Source organism: Danio rerio, chromosome 10 (assembly GCF_049306965.1).
Source record: "Danio rerio strain Tuebingen ecotype United States chromosome 10, GRCz12tu, whole genome shotgun sequence".
NCBI lineage: Eukaryota > Metazoa > Chordata > Actinopteri > Cypriniformes > Danionidae > Danio > Danio rerio.
In genome coordinates, this window is record NC_133185.1 from 47,142,492 (window position 1) to 47,160,682 (window position 18,191).

Genomic DNA, 18,191 nt, shown 5'->3' on the forward strand with positions numbered 1-18,191 from the left:
AGTTACAAGTTCAGATCCCACAGCTCAGGATACCTCCTGATTCAGAGTTTGTTTTGGATTTTCGGTTTTATCAATATTTTGAGTCAAAAAATTTTCTTCTCATAATTGAGTTTTTCAGACTTCCCGGTTTATATGTTGCAGTTTTATTTAATGTTGTCACGACACTGGAATTCTATGCCAAGCGATACAAAATTTTAAAAACGTCCATTTCCCGCTAACATTTGAGCGATGTTGAGCACGTTCTTATATATTTTTCATTGTGTTCAAGTGCTCAACAGAAATGGCTGTGATTGGCTTTGAAGCTCATCAGTTCACAGAACTCACCGCTGTTTACTGTGTAACCACAGATACAGGGACACTGGAGCATTTAAAAGTCGTGAAGATGAGCTGGTTTGTCTATAAGCTAAAATAAAAGCGATCCGCTGATGATTCACAGCTTTAAAATGCTCCAGTGTCCCTTTATCTGTTCACACTCAGTAAACAGCGGGAGTTTGGTGAACTGATGACTTTCATGGCCAATCACAGTCATTTCTGTTGAGCACGTGAACACAATGGCAAATCAGCGCCGTTTAAGAACGTGCTCAAATGGATGTTTTTAAAATTTCAGTATTGTGCCAGCCCAAGTTTCAACGCTGTAAAATGCTGGGTTCCTCACAATTCCTTCATGTTGTCCAAACACAAACCAATTAAAGCATAACTAATTAATGAACTTCATTCTTTTTACCAATTAAAGTGGTTTGAAAATAAAAAAAATAACTTTTACATAAGTAGTTTGAACAAGCAGCAAAAGTCAATCTAACAATTGTGATTAATTCTTGTAATTATCAGTTTTAACATTAACATTTCACAAATTGAGTTTTATTTCTCAAAATTCTGAGTTTATTTATATCTTGCAGTTCTGCCTTTCCTTTCTATGAATTCCTAGTTAAAATCTTGCAGTTACTAAAGTTCATATCTTGCTACACTGTAAAAAAAAAAGCTTAGTTCCACAGTGAAGTTTCACAAACTAATTTCGAGAGGAGCACGTGATATGATTAAGCACGACTGGCTGCTCATCTGTAATCAGTAATAATCCAATCAGAGTGATCCTAGTTTACTATAAATGGATCATTTTTTCCCTACTGCTTTATCTTCGTTATGAAAAAATCCCCCCTTCCACCCCATCTCCTTCTTTTCCTCCTTTTTCTCTCGAGACCTACCTGATCTCGGATCTCCTGATAAGCTTATTGACGGGCTGTAGCCCCGGGCTCAAATATCTTCGAGCTCAGGGTTCTCTCCCGGGACAGCATGGCAAACCTGCTATAAACGCTAAGCATATCTAAGTAGAAACTCTTGAATTTTGTGTTGGGAAAACATGAAGGAATTAAGTTAACTTATTCGATTTTAAAAAAAATAATTAAGTTGATTGAACATAAAACAATTAAGTTGTCCCAAAAAAACTCAAGAATTGAGTTTTAAAAGATATACTTTAAATAAGTAGTTTGAACAAACAGTAAACATAATTTTTTGAGTGAAATTTAGTTTACATAACGCAATTCTAAACATGGTGGCGCAGTGGGTAGCATGTTCGTCTTACAGCAAGAAGGTTGCTGGTTTGAGCCTCGGCTGGGTCAGTTGGTATTTCTGTGTGGAGTTTGCATGTTCTCCCCGTGTTGGTGTGGGTTTCCTCCGGGTGCTCCGGTTTCCCCCTCAAGTCTAAACACACGTGCTAAAGGAGAATTGGGTATGGTAATATTGGCTGTAGTGTATGTGTGTGAATTAATGTGTATATGTGTTTCCCAGTGATGGGTTGCGGCTGGAAGGGAATTCGCTGCGTAAAACGTGCTGAATATGTTGGCGGTTCATTCCGCTGTGGCGACCCTAGATTAATTAAGGGAGTGAGCCGAAAAGAAAATGAATGAATTCTAAACATATATATATATATATTACAGTTTCAAGTTCTTATTTTGTTTTAAATCTTGTTACTTCATTCACGATTCTGAGCTAATAATAAATACAAAATTTGGATTTATAATTCTGTAGCAGAAACTGCTTTCCATTAATTTCTTAAAAACACGTGTACATTACACAATCTCTTTTTAAACACTGATCAGAGTCTGTTTTTGAAGTTACCACAGTGCAGGGGACACTTTTATGTCCACTTGACCAAATGAGTTTAATGCGTTCTGAATCAGGGCTTTGCTGTTTAACAGCAGAATCAAAACCAAAAAAAAACACACACACGTCTTACTCGAACTCTGTTGTTTTCTTAAATGAGCCCCCAGTGTGTGTGAGCACATCTTTAGTAGAAACAAAGGCACTTTATCAACATGTTTGACCTTTTTTGGTAGCATTTGAAACAGATTCCCATTAAAGGGGCCTCAGTTGGTCCTGAGGTTTGGATGCGAGTACTTAAATCCGTCACGGCTGAGGAACTAGCAGGATTGCAGGATTAAACAAAGTGTTTGTGAAGCAGAAGTGCAGTAAAGGTTTATAAAATTAGCTGAAATGCCACTTTAAAAGAGTATCTCACCCAAAAGACGAAATATACTCGGTGTTTACTCGCCCTACAGGGGTGTTTGAGTTTATTTTTTTCTGTTGAACAAATATATATTTCTCAAATGATGATTAACAGAGCAAGGAATTTTTCATAGTATTTCTTATAATGCTATGTCTTATTTGTTTAATTTCAGCCAGAATAAAAGCAGTTTTTATTTTTTAAGGCCAAAATTATTAGCCCCCTTAAACAATATTTTTGTTAAAATATCTACAGAATAAACCACTGTTACATAATGCCTAATTCACCTAGTTAAGCCTTTAAATAACACTTTAAGCTGAACTAAGTATCTTGCAAAATATCTACTTCATCTGTCTATCGATACATATACAGTATAGATACATATACAGAACACTACCTGACAAAAGGCTTGTCATTGATCCCAGTTATTTTGCATAATAACCTGACTTCTAGTTGATCATTTGGAAAAGTGACAGAAGGTGGATTTTTCAGATGAATCATGTGTTGATCTGCATCCCGATCATCACAAATACTGCAGAAGACCTACTGGACCCAGCACGGACCCAAGATTCTCATACAAATCTGTCAAGTTTGGTGAAGGAGAAATCATGGTTTGGGGTTACATTCAGTATGGGGGCGTGCGAGAGATCTGCAACATCAACAGCCTGAGGTATCAAGACATTTGTGCTGCTCATTACATTACAAACCACAGGAGAGGGTGAATTCTTCAGCAGGATAGCGCTCCTCATACTTCAGCCTCAACATCAAAGCTCCTGAAAGCAAAGAAGGTCAAGCTGCTCCAGGATTGGCCAGCCCAGTCACCAGACATGAACATTATTGAGCATGTCTGGGGTAAGATGGAGGAGCAGGCATTGAAGATGAACACAAAGACTCTTGATGAACTCTGGGAGTCCTGCAGGAACGCTTTCTTTGCCGTTCCAGATGACTTTATTAATCAGTGATTTGAGTCATGTCAGAGATGTATGGATGCAGTCCTCCAAGCTCATGATGGAGTCAGACACAATATTCATTCTGTCTCCACTGCAGCAGGACTTTATATTCAATACTGGACATTATTTCTGCTCAGTGATGAGACTTTTGTCTAAGCAGAGTTAGACCTTACTGTCCTAATGAAATTATTCAAAATCAAGGCATGATCATGTTTTATATTGGTCAAATAAGTGTCATCTAGAGGCATTTACCTTTCATATAAACCACTTCTGATACCAAATGATCAGCTAGAAATCAACCTATTATTTGCTGCTCCTAAAACTTGTATAGGGGACGACTTTTGTCAAGTAGTGTACATATATACATTTACTTTGTTTTGAAGAATGTTGGAAACCAGCATCCATAGTAGGGATAAATGTCCTATTTAACATTATTATCTATATATGTTTGTACAACAGAAGGTAAAGGGTGAGTAAATGATGACAGAAGTTTAACTTTTGGGAGATCTATCTCTTTAACATGTTCAGTGTTGCCAAATTGAAATACAATGACATTTTGTCTAAAGTATTTGAAATGATATTCATATTTTGTTTTATAACTTTGATTCAGCAGCTCTTTTTTATCAGTACACTACATGTGCTAAAACCCACATTTTATACATTAAAGTCTTAATCAAATCCACTTCAACCAGACACTTTTTTTGTGCTCTTTTATATTGTGTGCGTGACCTGCTGAGATGAGCATTTTGTAAATTGTTAATAGATGCATAATGTATCATCTGCTTTTTCATGTATGGTGTGTGTTTATTGTGAGTGTAAGCTGACTGAGGCGTTGATAAACCGTGTTTCACTGCACAGGTCTGCCTTTCTTGACTTCAGGACATTATCAAGGTGAATACTGCTTATGAACCGACTCGGTGATCTCTGCTGACTTCTCGTCATCCTCAGTGAAATATGCCTGTGCCTCCATCAGCACAGCCTGTGAGTCCTGTAGGCAAACCTGCGGACATTAAAACAGCATTTGAGACTCAGCATTACAGCGGGAACATGCATAAGGACATCATATGTGAGCCTGGAGCACAAAACCAGCCATATGGGTACATTTTTGGATGTTGAGATATAAATTTACACTCACTGGCCACTTTATTAGGTACACCTTACTAGTACCGGTTTGCCTTCAGAGCTGCCCTAATGCTTCGTGTCATAGATTCAGCAAAGTACTGGAAATATTCCTGAGAGATTTTGTTCCATATTGACATGATAGCATCACACAGTTGCTGCAGATTTGTCGGCCGCACATCCATGATGAGAATCTCCCATTTCATCATATCCCAAAGGTGCTCTATTGGATTGAGGTCTGGGGACTGTGGAGGCCATTTGAGTACAGTGAACTCATTGTCATGTTCAAGAAACCAGTCTGAGACATGATTCATGACGTGGCGTGTTATCCTGCTGGAAGCAGCCATCAGAAGATGGGTACACTGTGGCGTTGACACAATGCTCAGTTGGTACTAATGGGCCCAAAGTGTACCAAGAATTATAGCCTCAGTTTCCTGTTCTCAGCTGACAGGAGTGGCACCCGGTGTGGTGTTCTGCTGCTGTAGCCCATCCGCCTCAAGGTTGGACGTGTTGTGTGTTCAGAGATGCTCTATTGCAGACCTCGGTTGTAACGAGTGCTTATTTGAGTTACTGTTGCCTTTCTATCAGCTGGAGCCAGTCTGGCCATTCTCCTCTGACCTCTGGCATCAACAAGGCATTTGCACCCAAAGAACTGCCGCTCACTGGATATTTCCTCTTTTTCAGAGCATTCTCTGTAAACCCTAGAGATGGTAGTGCGTGAAAATCCCAGTAGATCAGCAGTTTCTGAAATACTCAGACCAGCCCGTCTGGCACCATCAACCATGACACGTTCAAAGTCTTTAAACTTAAATCAACTTTCATCCCCATTCTGATGCTTGCTTGACCATGTCTACATGCCCATATGCATTGAGTTGCTGCCATGTGATTGGCTGATTAGAAATTTGCATAAACGAGCAGTTGGACAAGTGTACCCAATAAACTGGCCGGTGAGTGTATATCATCAGCAAGCTGAATAATGAAGCTTCACATTGATCTGGGGTTTGTAATAATAGGACATTTTAATATCTGGAATTTAATAGTTATAAAATGATATTAATAATAAATAAAATAATATTTAGAAAATCACCTTTAAACATAAACAAATGGAGCTCTTGGCAATGAATATTACACATCAAAAACGAACCTATTATTCAAAATTCATTTTTATAAGGGGTTTAAACACAGTTGTGTGAATATAAGCAGCTTCTAATAGAAAAAAAAGCTATTGATTGTATTTGTTTACAATCACTCTTGTTATAAACAGTCTGCAGAAACACTTTGATTGACATTCTCCCTTTGTAGGTGTCATCAGAGGGGGAAAGCCCCGCCCTCTAGTGTCCATCTCTGCCTCATTAGCATAGAACATTAGTCTTGTTTTAGAATCTGCCACTATGCTGACACGCAGGCAATTGTAGCTCCTCCCTCTTTTCAAAAGAGCACAATCTCATTTGCATTTAAAGCGACCGTCAGAAAAACACCACGATTAGAATCGAAACCTAAAAGGTTCAGTTTCAGAGAGTTATAAAACAATACTTGTGTGGTATTTTGAGATTAAACTTCACACACACACTCTTGGGACATAACCTATTTAACATCTTATAAATAGTGGACAAATAGGTCCTCTTTAATGTTTAATACTTTTTTACATATAAGTAAAATCAATCGTTTCGACTCATACACTGTATTTTTGGCTATTCCCAAAAATATACCCCTGCATCATAAGACTAAAGCTGGTCAGAACCTGTGACTAAAAGCTCGCATTTGCTTCATGCGCTACTGTTGATATGGAAATTATGCAAATGTCCGTGATAATCATTAACCTTGGGGATGGGATAGACTGTCGGTCTGACTGCTGTTTCTCTTCCGAAATCAGAAATGCTTCCACATTTAGCAACATCGTCAACCCAGAAGCCTTCGTACAGCTGCCCTCTGTCCAGGAAGAACAACTGGCCATGTCCGTTCTTCTTCCCATCACTCCAGGTGCCCACAAAGCGGTTTCCATTAGCTTTACAAAAAGAGTAAAAAATAGTTCTGCTTCTTTATTCAGAGTACATATAAATAAATCTATGCAATTCAAATTTAGAAATGCTGAAAAGTAAATAAGGTAACACTTTATTTTTATGTTGTCCTTGATACGCATGTTCAATGTACATACTATAGTGGTCACAATAAATTACACATAATTGCATGCAACTTACAGCTCATCCTAACCCTATAGTAAGTAGTTCTATATGTATAATATTACTCTGTACTTAAATATGTACAGTTGAAGTCAGAGTTGTTAGTGCCCTCTTCATTATTTTTCCACAATTTGTGTTTAACAAAGAGCAGATTTTCTAAATATAATAGTTTTAATTTCTCATTTCTGATGGCAGTACATAATATTTGACTACACTGTAATGCCCAAAAGTCAACTTTATCAAATGAAAGGAGTGTTGTTAACTCAAAATTTACTGTAAGTTAACTCTACTCATTTGAAAAGACTTTTGAACTCAGTGTTGAAGGTAATGAGTTAATTAAATAGCTCATTACTTCAACTTAAATGGTGTAAGTTCACAGTACTCGTATAGATTAGTTTAACTCAAACGGTTTGTAGCAATCGGTTTCCTCAAAGGGTTCGAGTTGCCTCATATATCAGGTTTTACTGTGCTCAAATTGCTTCATTTTCTCAAATGAAGTAAGTTCACAGTACTCAACAGGATTAGTTTTTGAACTCAAATGGTTTGTTGCAATCGGTTTCCTCAAATGGTTTGAGTACCTAAACTTTTTGGGTTTTACAGTGTAGATATTTTTCAAGACACTAGTATTCAGCTTAAAGTGACATTTTAAGGCTTAACTAGGTTAATTAGGCAGGTTAGGGTAATTAGGCAAGTTATTGATGTATAATGATGCATTGTTCTGTAGACAATCGAAACAAATATTGCTTAAGGGGGCTTATATTATTGACCTTAAAATGGTGTTTAAAAAAATTAAAAACTGCTTTTATTCTAGTCGAAATAAAACAAATAAGACTTTCTCCAGAAGAAAAAAACATTCTAGGAAATGCTGTGGAAAAACTCCTGAATCTGTTAAACATCATTTGGGAAATATTTGAAAAAGAAAATAAAAGTGACCTCCATTTTTATATAGCTCTATCGGGAGACCATTTTTCGAACAAAATTACTTCTTCAAGCAAAAGTCTGTTTAATGTGATCTCTGTTGGCATCAATCATAGCCTGAATTGTTTAAAGTTTTCTGAAATAATGTGCTGTGTAGTGTCAGGCCTCTTTCAGCTCTTCCTAAATTATTATTTAGATATCAGCTGTCATGTTTTTCTCTCTTCATGTATTTTCACACTGACTCTATAATATTTAGGTCTGGACTCTGTCTGTCATTTCATGACAGAGTTTTATCAGCGGTTGTGTTTTGTTCTCCGTGTGTGATATGTAATAGAGATCATTGTCATTTAGTTGTATTTAATTTTTTATATCATTTATTTTATCTTTGTTTACTCTGGGACAAACTTGATTAGGGCTTTACGGTACTGGAAAAATATGCGATATTGTTGTCGAGTATTGCGATAACGATATTTCTTGTGATATAACATTTCCCTAGAAAAATGCTATCTTATTATGTTTTAAAATAATTTCTTTGTTTAATGATGTTAAAATAAACATATTTTTCCAGATCTAATTAATCTAATTCAGACTAAAAAGTCTTTAAGACACTATGAATGATTAAAAAAATAAGCAGATATTCTGACTCTGATTGACAGTTGTCTTTATTTTTTATTTTCTATAAGTATATTTATATAAGTATTCTCAGCTCTTTATTCACTCTTGGGCTGCTCCAACCAACAGGCCTAAAGCCGGGGCTAAAGATCGTAAGCCCCCATCTGATTGGTCAAATTTAGATAACCAATGCACAAAATAAATGTAATTTACCACACATATATTGCACATACTTTTATCGCGATAACGATAATTTTGCATAGATTGACATATATATATATATATATATATATATATATATATATATATATATATATATATATATATATATATATATATATATGCACAGTAATATATTACAATATATTGTGCCCAGAGACAATAATATAAACATTAAATTAGAAATATAGATTTGAATGAATATGGAACAAAATCAATGCCGAAAGTCTTGAATTAAAAAGCTTGTTGAATATCACAAACTGAAAAAAATAATACACCGTATTAACAAGTTCTTGCATTTTAATGACTTGAGTTCCAGGGTTTGTATTTTTAGGTCCTGAAATTTAACATATCTGTTTATTTAAGCTTTGAATATTTCAACGAAAAATATTTCAAACATGTTTTCATACTTAAAAATTCAATAATTCATATTCAATTTTCAGATTTCACTTACAAAATATTCAATACCCTTTAAAAATACGATGTATAATATTCAAAAGGTCATTTTCAGTTCATTTTATTTCAGTTCAAATATTCGCTTCCATAAATTCAGTGGATCAAATTCGACTGATAAAATTCAACATTACATCATTAATTTAGAATCACGGATGACTTATTTAAGCGCAATAGCCCAAATACATGACATAAAATATTAATATTAACAATCATAATTTAAATAATGAAATTATATAACCTATCCCAATCCTGACATAGCTGCGTTTAAATAATAACTGAAGACGCTCCTTTAATGCATTCGCACGTTATGTTAAATTATTTTAAATTAGACGCCCCATCCATAACCAACCTTAAATCATACCTGAACACTGTTTAACAGTTCCAGGTTAACTGTTTTGTGTGACATTCTCATAAAATCTCTGCTTTTGAATATCTTTGTTCGTAATTGTTCTTAGCCCTGTCAGATTTCAGTGAAATCTAAAAATTGAATATGAATTATTGAATTTTTAAGTATGAAAACGTGTTTGAAATATTTTTCGTTGAAATATTCAAAGCTTAAATATACAGATATGTTAAATTTCAGGACCTAAGAATACAAACCCTGGAATTCAAGTCATTAAAATGCAAGAACTTGTTAATACGGTGTATTATTTTTTTCAGTTTGTGATATTCAACAAGCTTTTTAATTCAAGACTTTAGGCATTGATTTTGTTCCATAAATGAACTTATGCAAACAGTTTTAAGTGTGTACCTAGCAAAATCAAGCCCTCCCCATGATGTTTGTCCCTCAGCCACTCTCCTTCATACAGCTCTCCATTCTCATACTGCATTCGTCCCCATCCGCTCCTCTCATCTCCACTCCACTGGCCCTCATAAAACGCAGATGCACTGTAGAAATAAGACCCAGCACCCTGCCAGTGAAAGACAGGCATGCAGTTTAAATGCGGACATAAAGTCACGGTCAAAAATATTGGCTATTATACAGTTTCTGTCAAAATTAGATTTCTTTTTCTAATATTTTTTTAAATGATGTTAAACAGATTCAGGAATTTTTCACAGTATTTCCTATAATATTTTTTTCTTCTGTAGAAAGTCTTATTTGTTTTATTTCGGCTTGAATAAAAGCAGTTCTTAATTTTTTTAAACCATTTTAAGGTCATTATTAATAGCCCCCTTAAGCAATGTTTGTTTTTAATTGTCTACACAACAAACCACCGTTATACAATGACTTGCCTAATTACCCTAATTACCCTAGTTAAGCCTTAAAATGTCACTTTAAGCTGTATAGAAATGTCTTGAAAAAATATCTAGTCAAATATTATTTACTGTCATCATGTCAAAGATAAAATAAATTATTAAAACTATTCTGTTGAAAAAAATCTGCTGTCCATTAAACAAAAATTGGGGGAAAATACACAGGAAAGCTAATAATTCTGACTTCAACTATAAGCAAAAAAAGCATTGGAAATAAATGTGTATACCAACTGATCCTTTTATCTTTTGTTACAATATTTAGATAATATAATCTTTCATTGAAAAAAAATTATGGTAATACATGCGAGCGCATAAGTGATGTGAGCATGCACTCTATACTGACACTGAGAAGAAAAAGAACTTTTAATAAAGTCAACATTTTTATACTCGTGGCTTGAAAATATTCTGTTTCAACCCCTGAAGGCATGATATGGTCGGTTTTGAGGAGGTTTTTGGTATTTTTCTAGATTTTGAATAAGTCTGGAACTTATTTTGCTGTCTATGGAGGATGAGGGAGCTCTCTGATTTCACTTAAAACATCTTAGTTTGTGTTCAGAAGATGAACAAATGTCTTTGGGGAGACTTGAGGGTGAGAAATGGATAACAGAGTTTTAATTTGTTTTGATTAATTCTAAAAGTGGACCTACAGACATCTGAATTCTAAGTTTGTCACCCAAATGGCTTTTCTATCTTCTTTATTTTTGTGAAATAGACAATGACAAATAATAACACATTTTTAAAGATGACCTATTATGCCCCTTATTACAAGATGTAAAATAAGTCTCTGATGTGCCAAGAGTGTGTATGTAAAGTTTCAGCTCAAAATATCACACAGATATTGTTTTATAACTCTCTAAATCTGACCCTTTTAGGCTTTGATCCTAATTGTGCCGTTTTGATGACTGTCGCTTTAAATTTAAATGAGATTGTGCTCTTTTCAAAAAAGGGTGGAGCTACAAATGCTTATGTGTCAGCATAGAGGCAGATTTAAAATTAAGACTAATGTTCTATGCTAATGAGGGAGAGATGGTCACTAGTGGGCGGAGCTTTCCTTCCCTGATGACACGTACAAATGGAGAATGTCAATCAAAGTGTTTCTGCAGACTGTTTATATCAAGAGTGACTATAAACAAATACAATGAATTAATTTTTACTATTAGAAGCTGCTTATATTCACAAACTTTTGCCACACGACCCCTTATAAAAATGATATTTGCATAATAGGCCCCCATTAAGCCCTGCCAAGGAACATTGTTTATTGAATGTCCTAATTTGGCAAACCATGTAATTCAATAAGGTGTCTTTGCTACTTACTTCCTTCTTGTCATTCCTCCAAGACCCGACATAAACCCTCGTATACTCTTTGGTTTCTGGGTCCATCCTGCTTAGAGTTCCAAACCCGTCCCGCTTTCCACACCTCCAGTCTCCATCATAGACTATTCCTGCTCTCTTCCAAACCTGCTTTCCCTTTCCTTAGCAGAGTAAGATGTACGTTAGTGAGCAGTTGTTTAAAGAGACAGTTCACCCAAAAATGAACATTTCCTCATCAATTACTGAAGTGATTCTAAACTTTTATAAATAAATTTCTACAACAACAAAAAAAAGATATTTTGGAGAATGTTGGAAAAAAGCAACCATTGACATCAATTGAGCCTTCGCTAATCCACACCCGAAAACAGCCACAGACCAATCGTGGCTTAGCAATCGTAAATAGGCGCGGGAGGTCTGTCAAGCTTTTGAGCAAGGGAAACAAACCAAAGAGTTTTGCATATGGATTGTGTAAATCTGATAACCGGTATCCTAAAAGTTTGGATGGGGTGGTGAAATTTTTGCCAGGCATTGATCAATCATGTGTGGGGCTGTAAAGGCAGCACAATTTAATCATATTTCCATGTTTCAAGCTCCGAATATTTGGATCACATTTAAACAAAAATAGAGATATGAGATATGATCACAAATTGGGCACTTGTTTATGCATTCATTCATTTTCTTGTCGGCTTAGTCCCTTTATTAATCCAGGGTCGCCACAGCGGAATGAACCGCCAACTTATCCAGCAAGTTTTTACGCAGCGGATGCCCTTCCAGCCGCAACCCATCTCTGGGAAAAGCACTTGTTTAATATACTTCTAATTATACTTCTCTTATACTAATAATATCGATTAATATACTTTACCCGCAGCTGTTTTTCAGTCATTTTAAATCTTTGTGTTTCTGTCAATTCCTCGATGTTTTCATCTGTCTTTTGGAGATTTAGTCATTGACGGTGTTATAGCGGGTAAGTATCTCCTGCTGTGCATGAACTAAGCTGTTGAATGGTCAGCGTATGAGGCGGCTTGGCTTTAGCTTCAATTTTAATTAAATCATTCTCTATCGGTTGCATATTATGTCATGAATATACCCCTGTAATGTATACTACACTGTTAAAAAAAATCCGTAATTTTACAGTTTATTTCTGGCAGCTGGGGTGCTGGAAAAAAAAAAAAAGCGTAAAATAACGGACGTTAAATTACAGAAATCTACTGTAAAATAACAGAGGTTGAATAACAGAAATTTACCAGAAATTTAAATTTAAGGAAATTTCTGTAATTTAATTTCAAATTTTCTCTATTTTACAGTAAATTTCCGTAATTTAACGGCCGTTATTTTACGTTTTTTTCCGGCACCCCAGCTGCCAGAAATAAATCGTAAAATTACGGATTTTTTTTACAGTGTGCAGTCCTTTTTTGTCTGGCTAACCTAAAAATCTCACCTGTTTGCCAAAAATGACCAATAATCTCCCTGGAAATGTCTGACACCGGCGCACACATACTGTAAGGCACGAAAGCTTGACATGCATAGCAACAGTAAATAAGGAGGGGGGCGGAGCTTAGCAAAGGTTCAACTGTAGGAATAAAAAAAGTGCATTGTCAGCATTCTTGAGTATATTTTCTTTTGTGTTTAACAGAAGGAAGAAACTCAAACCAGTTTGAAACAAGTGGAGGATGAGGAAATGATGACAGAATTTTCATTTTTGGGTGAAATATGTCTTTATTCATTCATTTTCCTTCAGCTTAGTCTCTATATTAATCAGGGGGCCGCCAGCATAAACCACCAAATTATCCAGCATATGTTTTACACAGCAAATGCTCTTCCAGCTGCAACCCAGTACTGGGAAACACCCATACACACTCATTCTCACATCCACTCATACACTACGGCCAATTTAGTTTATTCAGTTCCCCCACAGTCCAAACACATGCGCTGTATAGGGGAAACCGGAGCACCCGGAGGAAACCCACATCAACACGGAACATGCAAACTCCACACAGAAATGCCAACAGACCCAGCCGGGACTCAAACCAGCAACCTTCTTGCTGTGAGGCGACAGTGCTAACCACTAAGCCACCGTGTCACCAGAACTATCTCTTTACTTAGGGTAAAATGAGGTCTCATTCTACTTAGTCAAACTTTAATTTAAGAAGCACACAACCTGCAGAGCACATCTGAATATCAAAGTCGGTTCAATTGAGGCTTGTTCTCACTGTGATCTTCAAGGCCTGCCATGTTTAAAACATGCCAATAAATATTCAAGCAATTAAACATTACCGTGCTTCTTATTATCCATCCATTCGCCCGTGTATTGATCTCCATTGACCGAATACACCGTGTGATGAAGTCCATATTTTTGAGCCTTTCTGTCCCAAAGTTTCACTAGCGGTTCTGCGGTCGGGGGTCTTTTCACATAAGGCATACTGCACTGAAAAAACATCAATATTATTTTATTAGATTGTTATGTGCCAATATGCACATTATTTTGCAGTGTGGTTCATTGATTCCACACAATTGGTGCATTTTACTGTCTCCAAGAAATAATCAGATATAGAATTGCATTGATGTATGCTCATAATATTCATTAATGCAGCATTTATTTTTTGGTTTATTCATTTTTCTTTTAACCCACATGACAAATACTATAGTAACTTATACAAATTCGTTGTTTTTGCTTTATGTTTAAAGCTAGGGATAAATCTGAAATGCATACAAAAGTTTTTTGAAGAAAGACAAGGGGGGTATAATCTGAGATTTTAGGAGGTTGAAAACAAAGACAACTTAAAAAAGTTTGTGCATGTCTGTATGTGGAGTGAAATTATGGAACAGTCTAGAACAGACTCTCAAAGACTGTCAGGATATTATTAAAAAAGCTGTATAAATATATATTATTAAAGGAATATAAGGATAAAGGTGATTGAAAAAGCATCAAATGAGAAAGGTATGATGACATTTTAATTAATGGCTGTTTGCAGTACTGATTTTTTGGGGGTCTATGTTATAAAATGTAAAGATACACATGGGATCGAACAAATAATATGTCAAAGATGCCAAAAGGATAAAATATGTTTAGTGTAAAAAGAAGATAAGTAAAAGAAGAAATAAGTTTAAGTAATAGAGGAATGATGTACAGTTGAAGTCAGGTAGGCTAAAATCATCTGTTAACTGCATCCCAATCATCACAAATACTGCAGAAGAGCTACTGGAACCCGCATGGAGCCAAGATTCTCACAAAAATCAGTCAAGTTTGGTGAAGGAAAAGTCATGGTTTGGGGTTACATTCAGTATGGGGGCGTGTGAGAGATCTGCAGAGTGGATGATCAACATCAACAGCCTGAGGTATCAAGACATTTGTGCTGCCCATTACATTACAAACGTCGTTTCTCATACTTTAGCCTCCACATTAAAGTTCCTAAAAGCAAAGAAGGTCAAGGTGCTCCAGGATTGGCCAGCCCAGTCACCAGAGATGAACATTATTGAGCATGTCTGGGGTAAGATGAAGGAGGAGGCATTGAAGATGAATCCAAAGAGTCTTGATGAACTTCAAATCATCAAATGAGAAAGGTATGATGACATTTTAATTAATGGCTGTTTGCAGTACTGATTTTTTGGGGGTCTATGTTATAAAATGTAAAGATACACATGGAATCGAACAAATAATATGTCAAAGATGCCAAAAGGATAAAATATGTTTCGTGTAAAAAGAAGAGATAAGTAAAAGAAGAAATAAGTTTAAGTAATACACAAATGATGTACAGTTGAAGTCAGAATTATTCGCCCCCTTTTGATTTTGATTTTCTTTTTAAAATATTTCCCAAATGGTTTTTAACAGAGCAATGAAATTTTCACAGTATGTCTGATAATATTTTTTCTTCTGGAGAAAGTCCTATTTGTTTGATTTCGGCTAGAATAAAAGCAGTTATTAATAAAAAAAAAAAACATTTTTGGGACAAAATTATTAGCCCCTTTAACTTATTTTTTCATTAATCTACAGAACAAACCATCGTTTTACAGTAACTTGACTAATTACCCTAACCTGCCTAGTTCACCTTATTAACCTAGTTAAGCCTTTAAATGTCACTTTAAGCTGAATAGTAGTGTCTTGAAAAATATCTAGTCAAATATTATTTACTGTCATCATGACAAAGATAAAATAAATCAGTTATTAGAAATTAGTTTTTAAAACTATTATGGTTAGAAATGTGCTGAAACAATCTTCCCAGAACAGAACAGAAATTGGGGGAAAAAATAAACAGGGGCGCTAATAATTCAGGGAGGCTAATAATTCTGACTTCAACTGTATGTGGTAGGTGAAGCAGTGGCGCAGTGGGTAGTGCTGTTGCTGGGTCACTGGTTCGAGCCTCGGCTCAGTTGGCGTTTCTGTGTGGAGTTTGCATCTTCTCCCTGCGTTCGTGTGGGTTTCCTCCGGGTTAGGGTTAACACACACACACACTCATACACTATGGACAATTTAGCCTACCCAATTTACCTGTACCGCATGTCTTTGGACTGTGGGGGGCACCAGAAGGAAACCCACGCCAACACGGAACATGCAAACTCCTCCAGCCTCCAACATTCTACCAGCTGACACAAACAGAACTCGAACCAGCGACCTTCTTGCTGTGAGGCGACATAGCTAACCATTCATCCACCGTGCCACCACATTTATAATAATATAAACAAATAGTTTTCAACTACAGAGTAATTTATGCAATACCTCACAATTTACTGTAGCAAAAACTAAAGTATACTATAGTATTCATTAGTTTTTCAGATCAGTATAATACAATTTGAAATAGTATGGTTCAAAAACACTTTAGTGTTTACTAAAAGTTACTATATTATTTTTTTATGTGGGAAATGTTTTGTTTTAAAACTCTTATTGAAAAGAGGGACAGATATACACTACCTGACAAAGTCTTGTTGTTGATCCCAGTTGTAAGAGCAACAAATAACTTCTAGTTGATCATTTGTGAAAGTGTCAGAAGGTGTTTTTTTTTTCTGATGAATCATCTGTTAACTGCATCCCAATCATCACAAATACTGCAGAAGAGCTACTGGAACCCGCATGGAGCCAAGATTCTCACAGAAATCAGTCAAGTTTGGTGAAGGAAAAGTCATGGTTTGGGGTTACATTCAGTATGGGGGGTGCGAGAGATCTGCAGAGTGGATGATCAACATCAACAGCCTGAGGTATCAAGACATTTGTGCTGCCCATTACATTACAAACGTCGTTTGCATACTTTAGCCTCCACATTAAAGTTCCTGAAAGCAAAGAAGGTCAAGCTGCTCCAGGATTGGCCAGCCCAGTCACCAGAGATGAACATTATTGAGCATGTCTGGGGTAAGATGAAGGAGGCATTGAAGATGAACACAAAGAGTGTTGATGAACTCTGGGAGTCCTGCAGGAACGCTTTCTTTGCCGTTCCAGATGACTTTATTAATCAGTGATTTGAGTCATGTCAGAGATGTATGGATGCAGTCCTCCAAACTCATGATGGAGTCAGACACAATATTCATGCTGTCTCCACTGCAGCAGGACTTTATATTCTAGACTGGACATTATTTCTATTCAGTGATGAGACTTTTTTTCTAAGCAGAGTCAGACCTTACTGTCCTAAAGAAATCATTAATAATCAAGGCATGATCATATTTTATTGTGGTCAAATAAGCGTCATCTAGAGGCCTTTGACTTTCATATAAGCCACTTCTGATACTAAATGATCAATTAGAAGTCACGTTATTATTTGCTGTTCTTAAAACTTGAATAGTCGACAAGACTTTTGTCAGGTAGTGTACATGCTCATTTTCATTCATTCATTCATTCATTTTCTTGTCGGCTTAGTCCCTTTATTAATCCGGGGTCGCCACAGCGGAATGAACCACCAACTTATCCAGCAAGTTTTTACGCAGCGGATGCCCTTCCAGCTGCAACCCATCTCTGGGAATCGTCCACTCACACATTTACACACACACTCATACAATACGGACAATTTAGCCTACCCAATTCACCTGTACCGCATGTCTTTGGACTGTGGGGGAAACCGGAGCACCCGGAGGAAACCCACGCGAACTCAGGGAGAACATGCAAACTCCGTAATGCTCATTTTATAAGAAATATTAAATGGTTATAGTAATGTAGTGTATTAGAGTAATGCTTGTGTATGACAGAAATGCGGTACAATTTCTACTGCCTTAATTCTACCGATGTTAAAGAGGTATATAATAAACACAATTTTATTCAAATGCACAAATTTCGTGGTATTTACTTAAATATTTATTTATTAAAAGCTTTTTGGGAAGAATAACAAAGTGTAAACAGATGTGTTTATAATACCCTATATTCACCAAAGGCTATTAAACAAAAAGATATGGTGAATACTAGAGCTTTTTTGCATTTAAAACGTGTAAATATAGTAAATAAATCATAGTCAACACTTACCTTTACAGTCCAGACCGCTTAAAAAAACCCAAATCAACCATTTATCTACGAAAATCAACTTTAATTGTCAAGCAATGGTCGATCTCGACTAAACCTCTTAAAAATAATTAGTGTACTGTAACCAAGCAACGAACTCTCTAATGTTTATTTTCGCTGACTCTCCCGGTCGTCAGATGGCGATGTCATCCTCTGAACCTAATGCTCGGCTGTGATTGGCTGACGTGGTGGAAGCGGAG

The 18,191-nt window shown here is 36.1% G+C and overlaps 2 protein-coding genes across 11 annotated transcripts in view; both read right to left on the reverse strand.

Annotated features, from left to right (window-relative positions):
- ess2 (ess-2 splicing factor homolog) overlaps nt 1–18,191 on the reverse strand; it is a 779,665-nt gene that overhangs the window by 581,441 nt on the left and 180,033 nt on the right. The gene's annotated exons all lie outside the window — the stretch shown is intronic.
- morn3 (MORN repeat containing 3) lies at nt 2,163–18,085 on the reverse strand. 10 transcript variants are annotated; one of them, XR_012385905.1, is made up of 7 exons: nt 17,956–18,074; nt 13,791–13,941; nt 11,520–11,672; nt 9,703–9,862; nt 6,387–6,571; nt 3,621–4,447; nt 2,163–3,492 (listed from the first exon to the last, which is right to left on the reverse strand). XR_012385905.1 is itself a non-coding variant. In XM_073913969.1 (6 exons), the coding sequence occupies exons 2-6, from the start codon at nt 13,863–13,865 to the stop codon at nt 4,334–4,336; spliced, it is 687 nt and encodes a 228-aa protein (XP_073770070.1). In that variant the 5' UTR covers nt 13,866–13,941; nt 17,956–18,074; the 3' UTR covers nt 2,163–4,333.

Bases quoted from the DNA above. Each gene is read 5' to 3' on its own strand.
- morn3 (XM_073913969.1), bottom strand. From the start codon at position 13,865: ATGGACTTCATCACACGGTGTATTCGGTCAATGGAGATCAATACACGG. The intron at 11,673-13,790 runs GTAATGTTTAAT...TGCTAAGGAAAG, and splicing joins GATGGATAATAAGAAGCACG to GGAAAGCAGGTTTGGAAGAG. The intron at 4,448-6,386 runs GTTAATGATTAT...TAATGTCCGCAG, and splicing joins CAGTCTATCCCATCCCCAAG to GTTTGCCTACAGGACTCACA.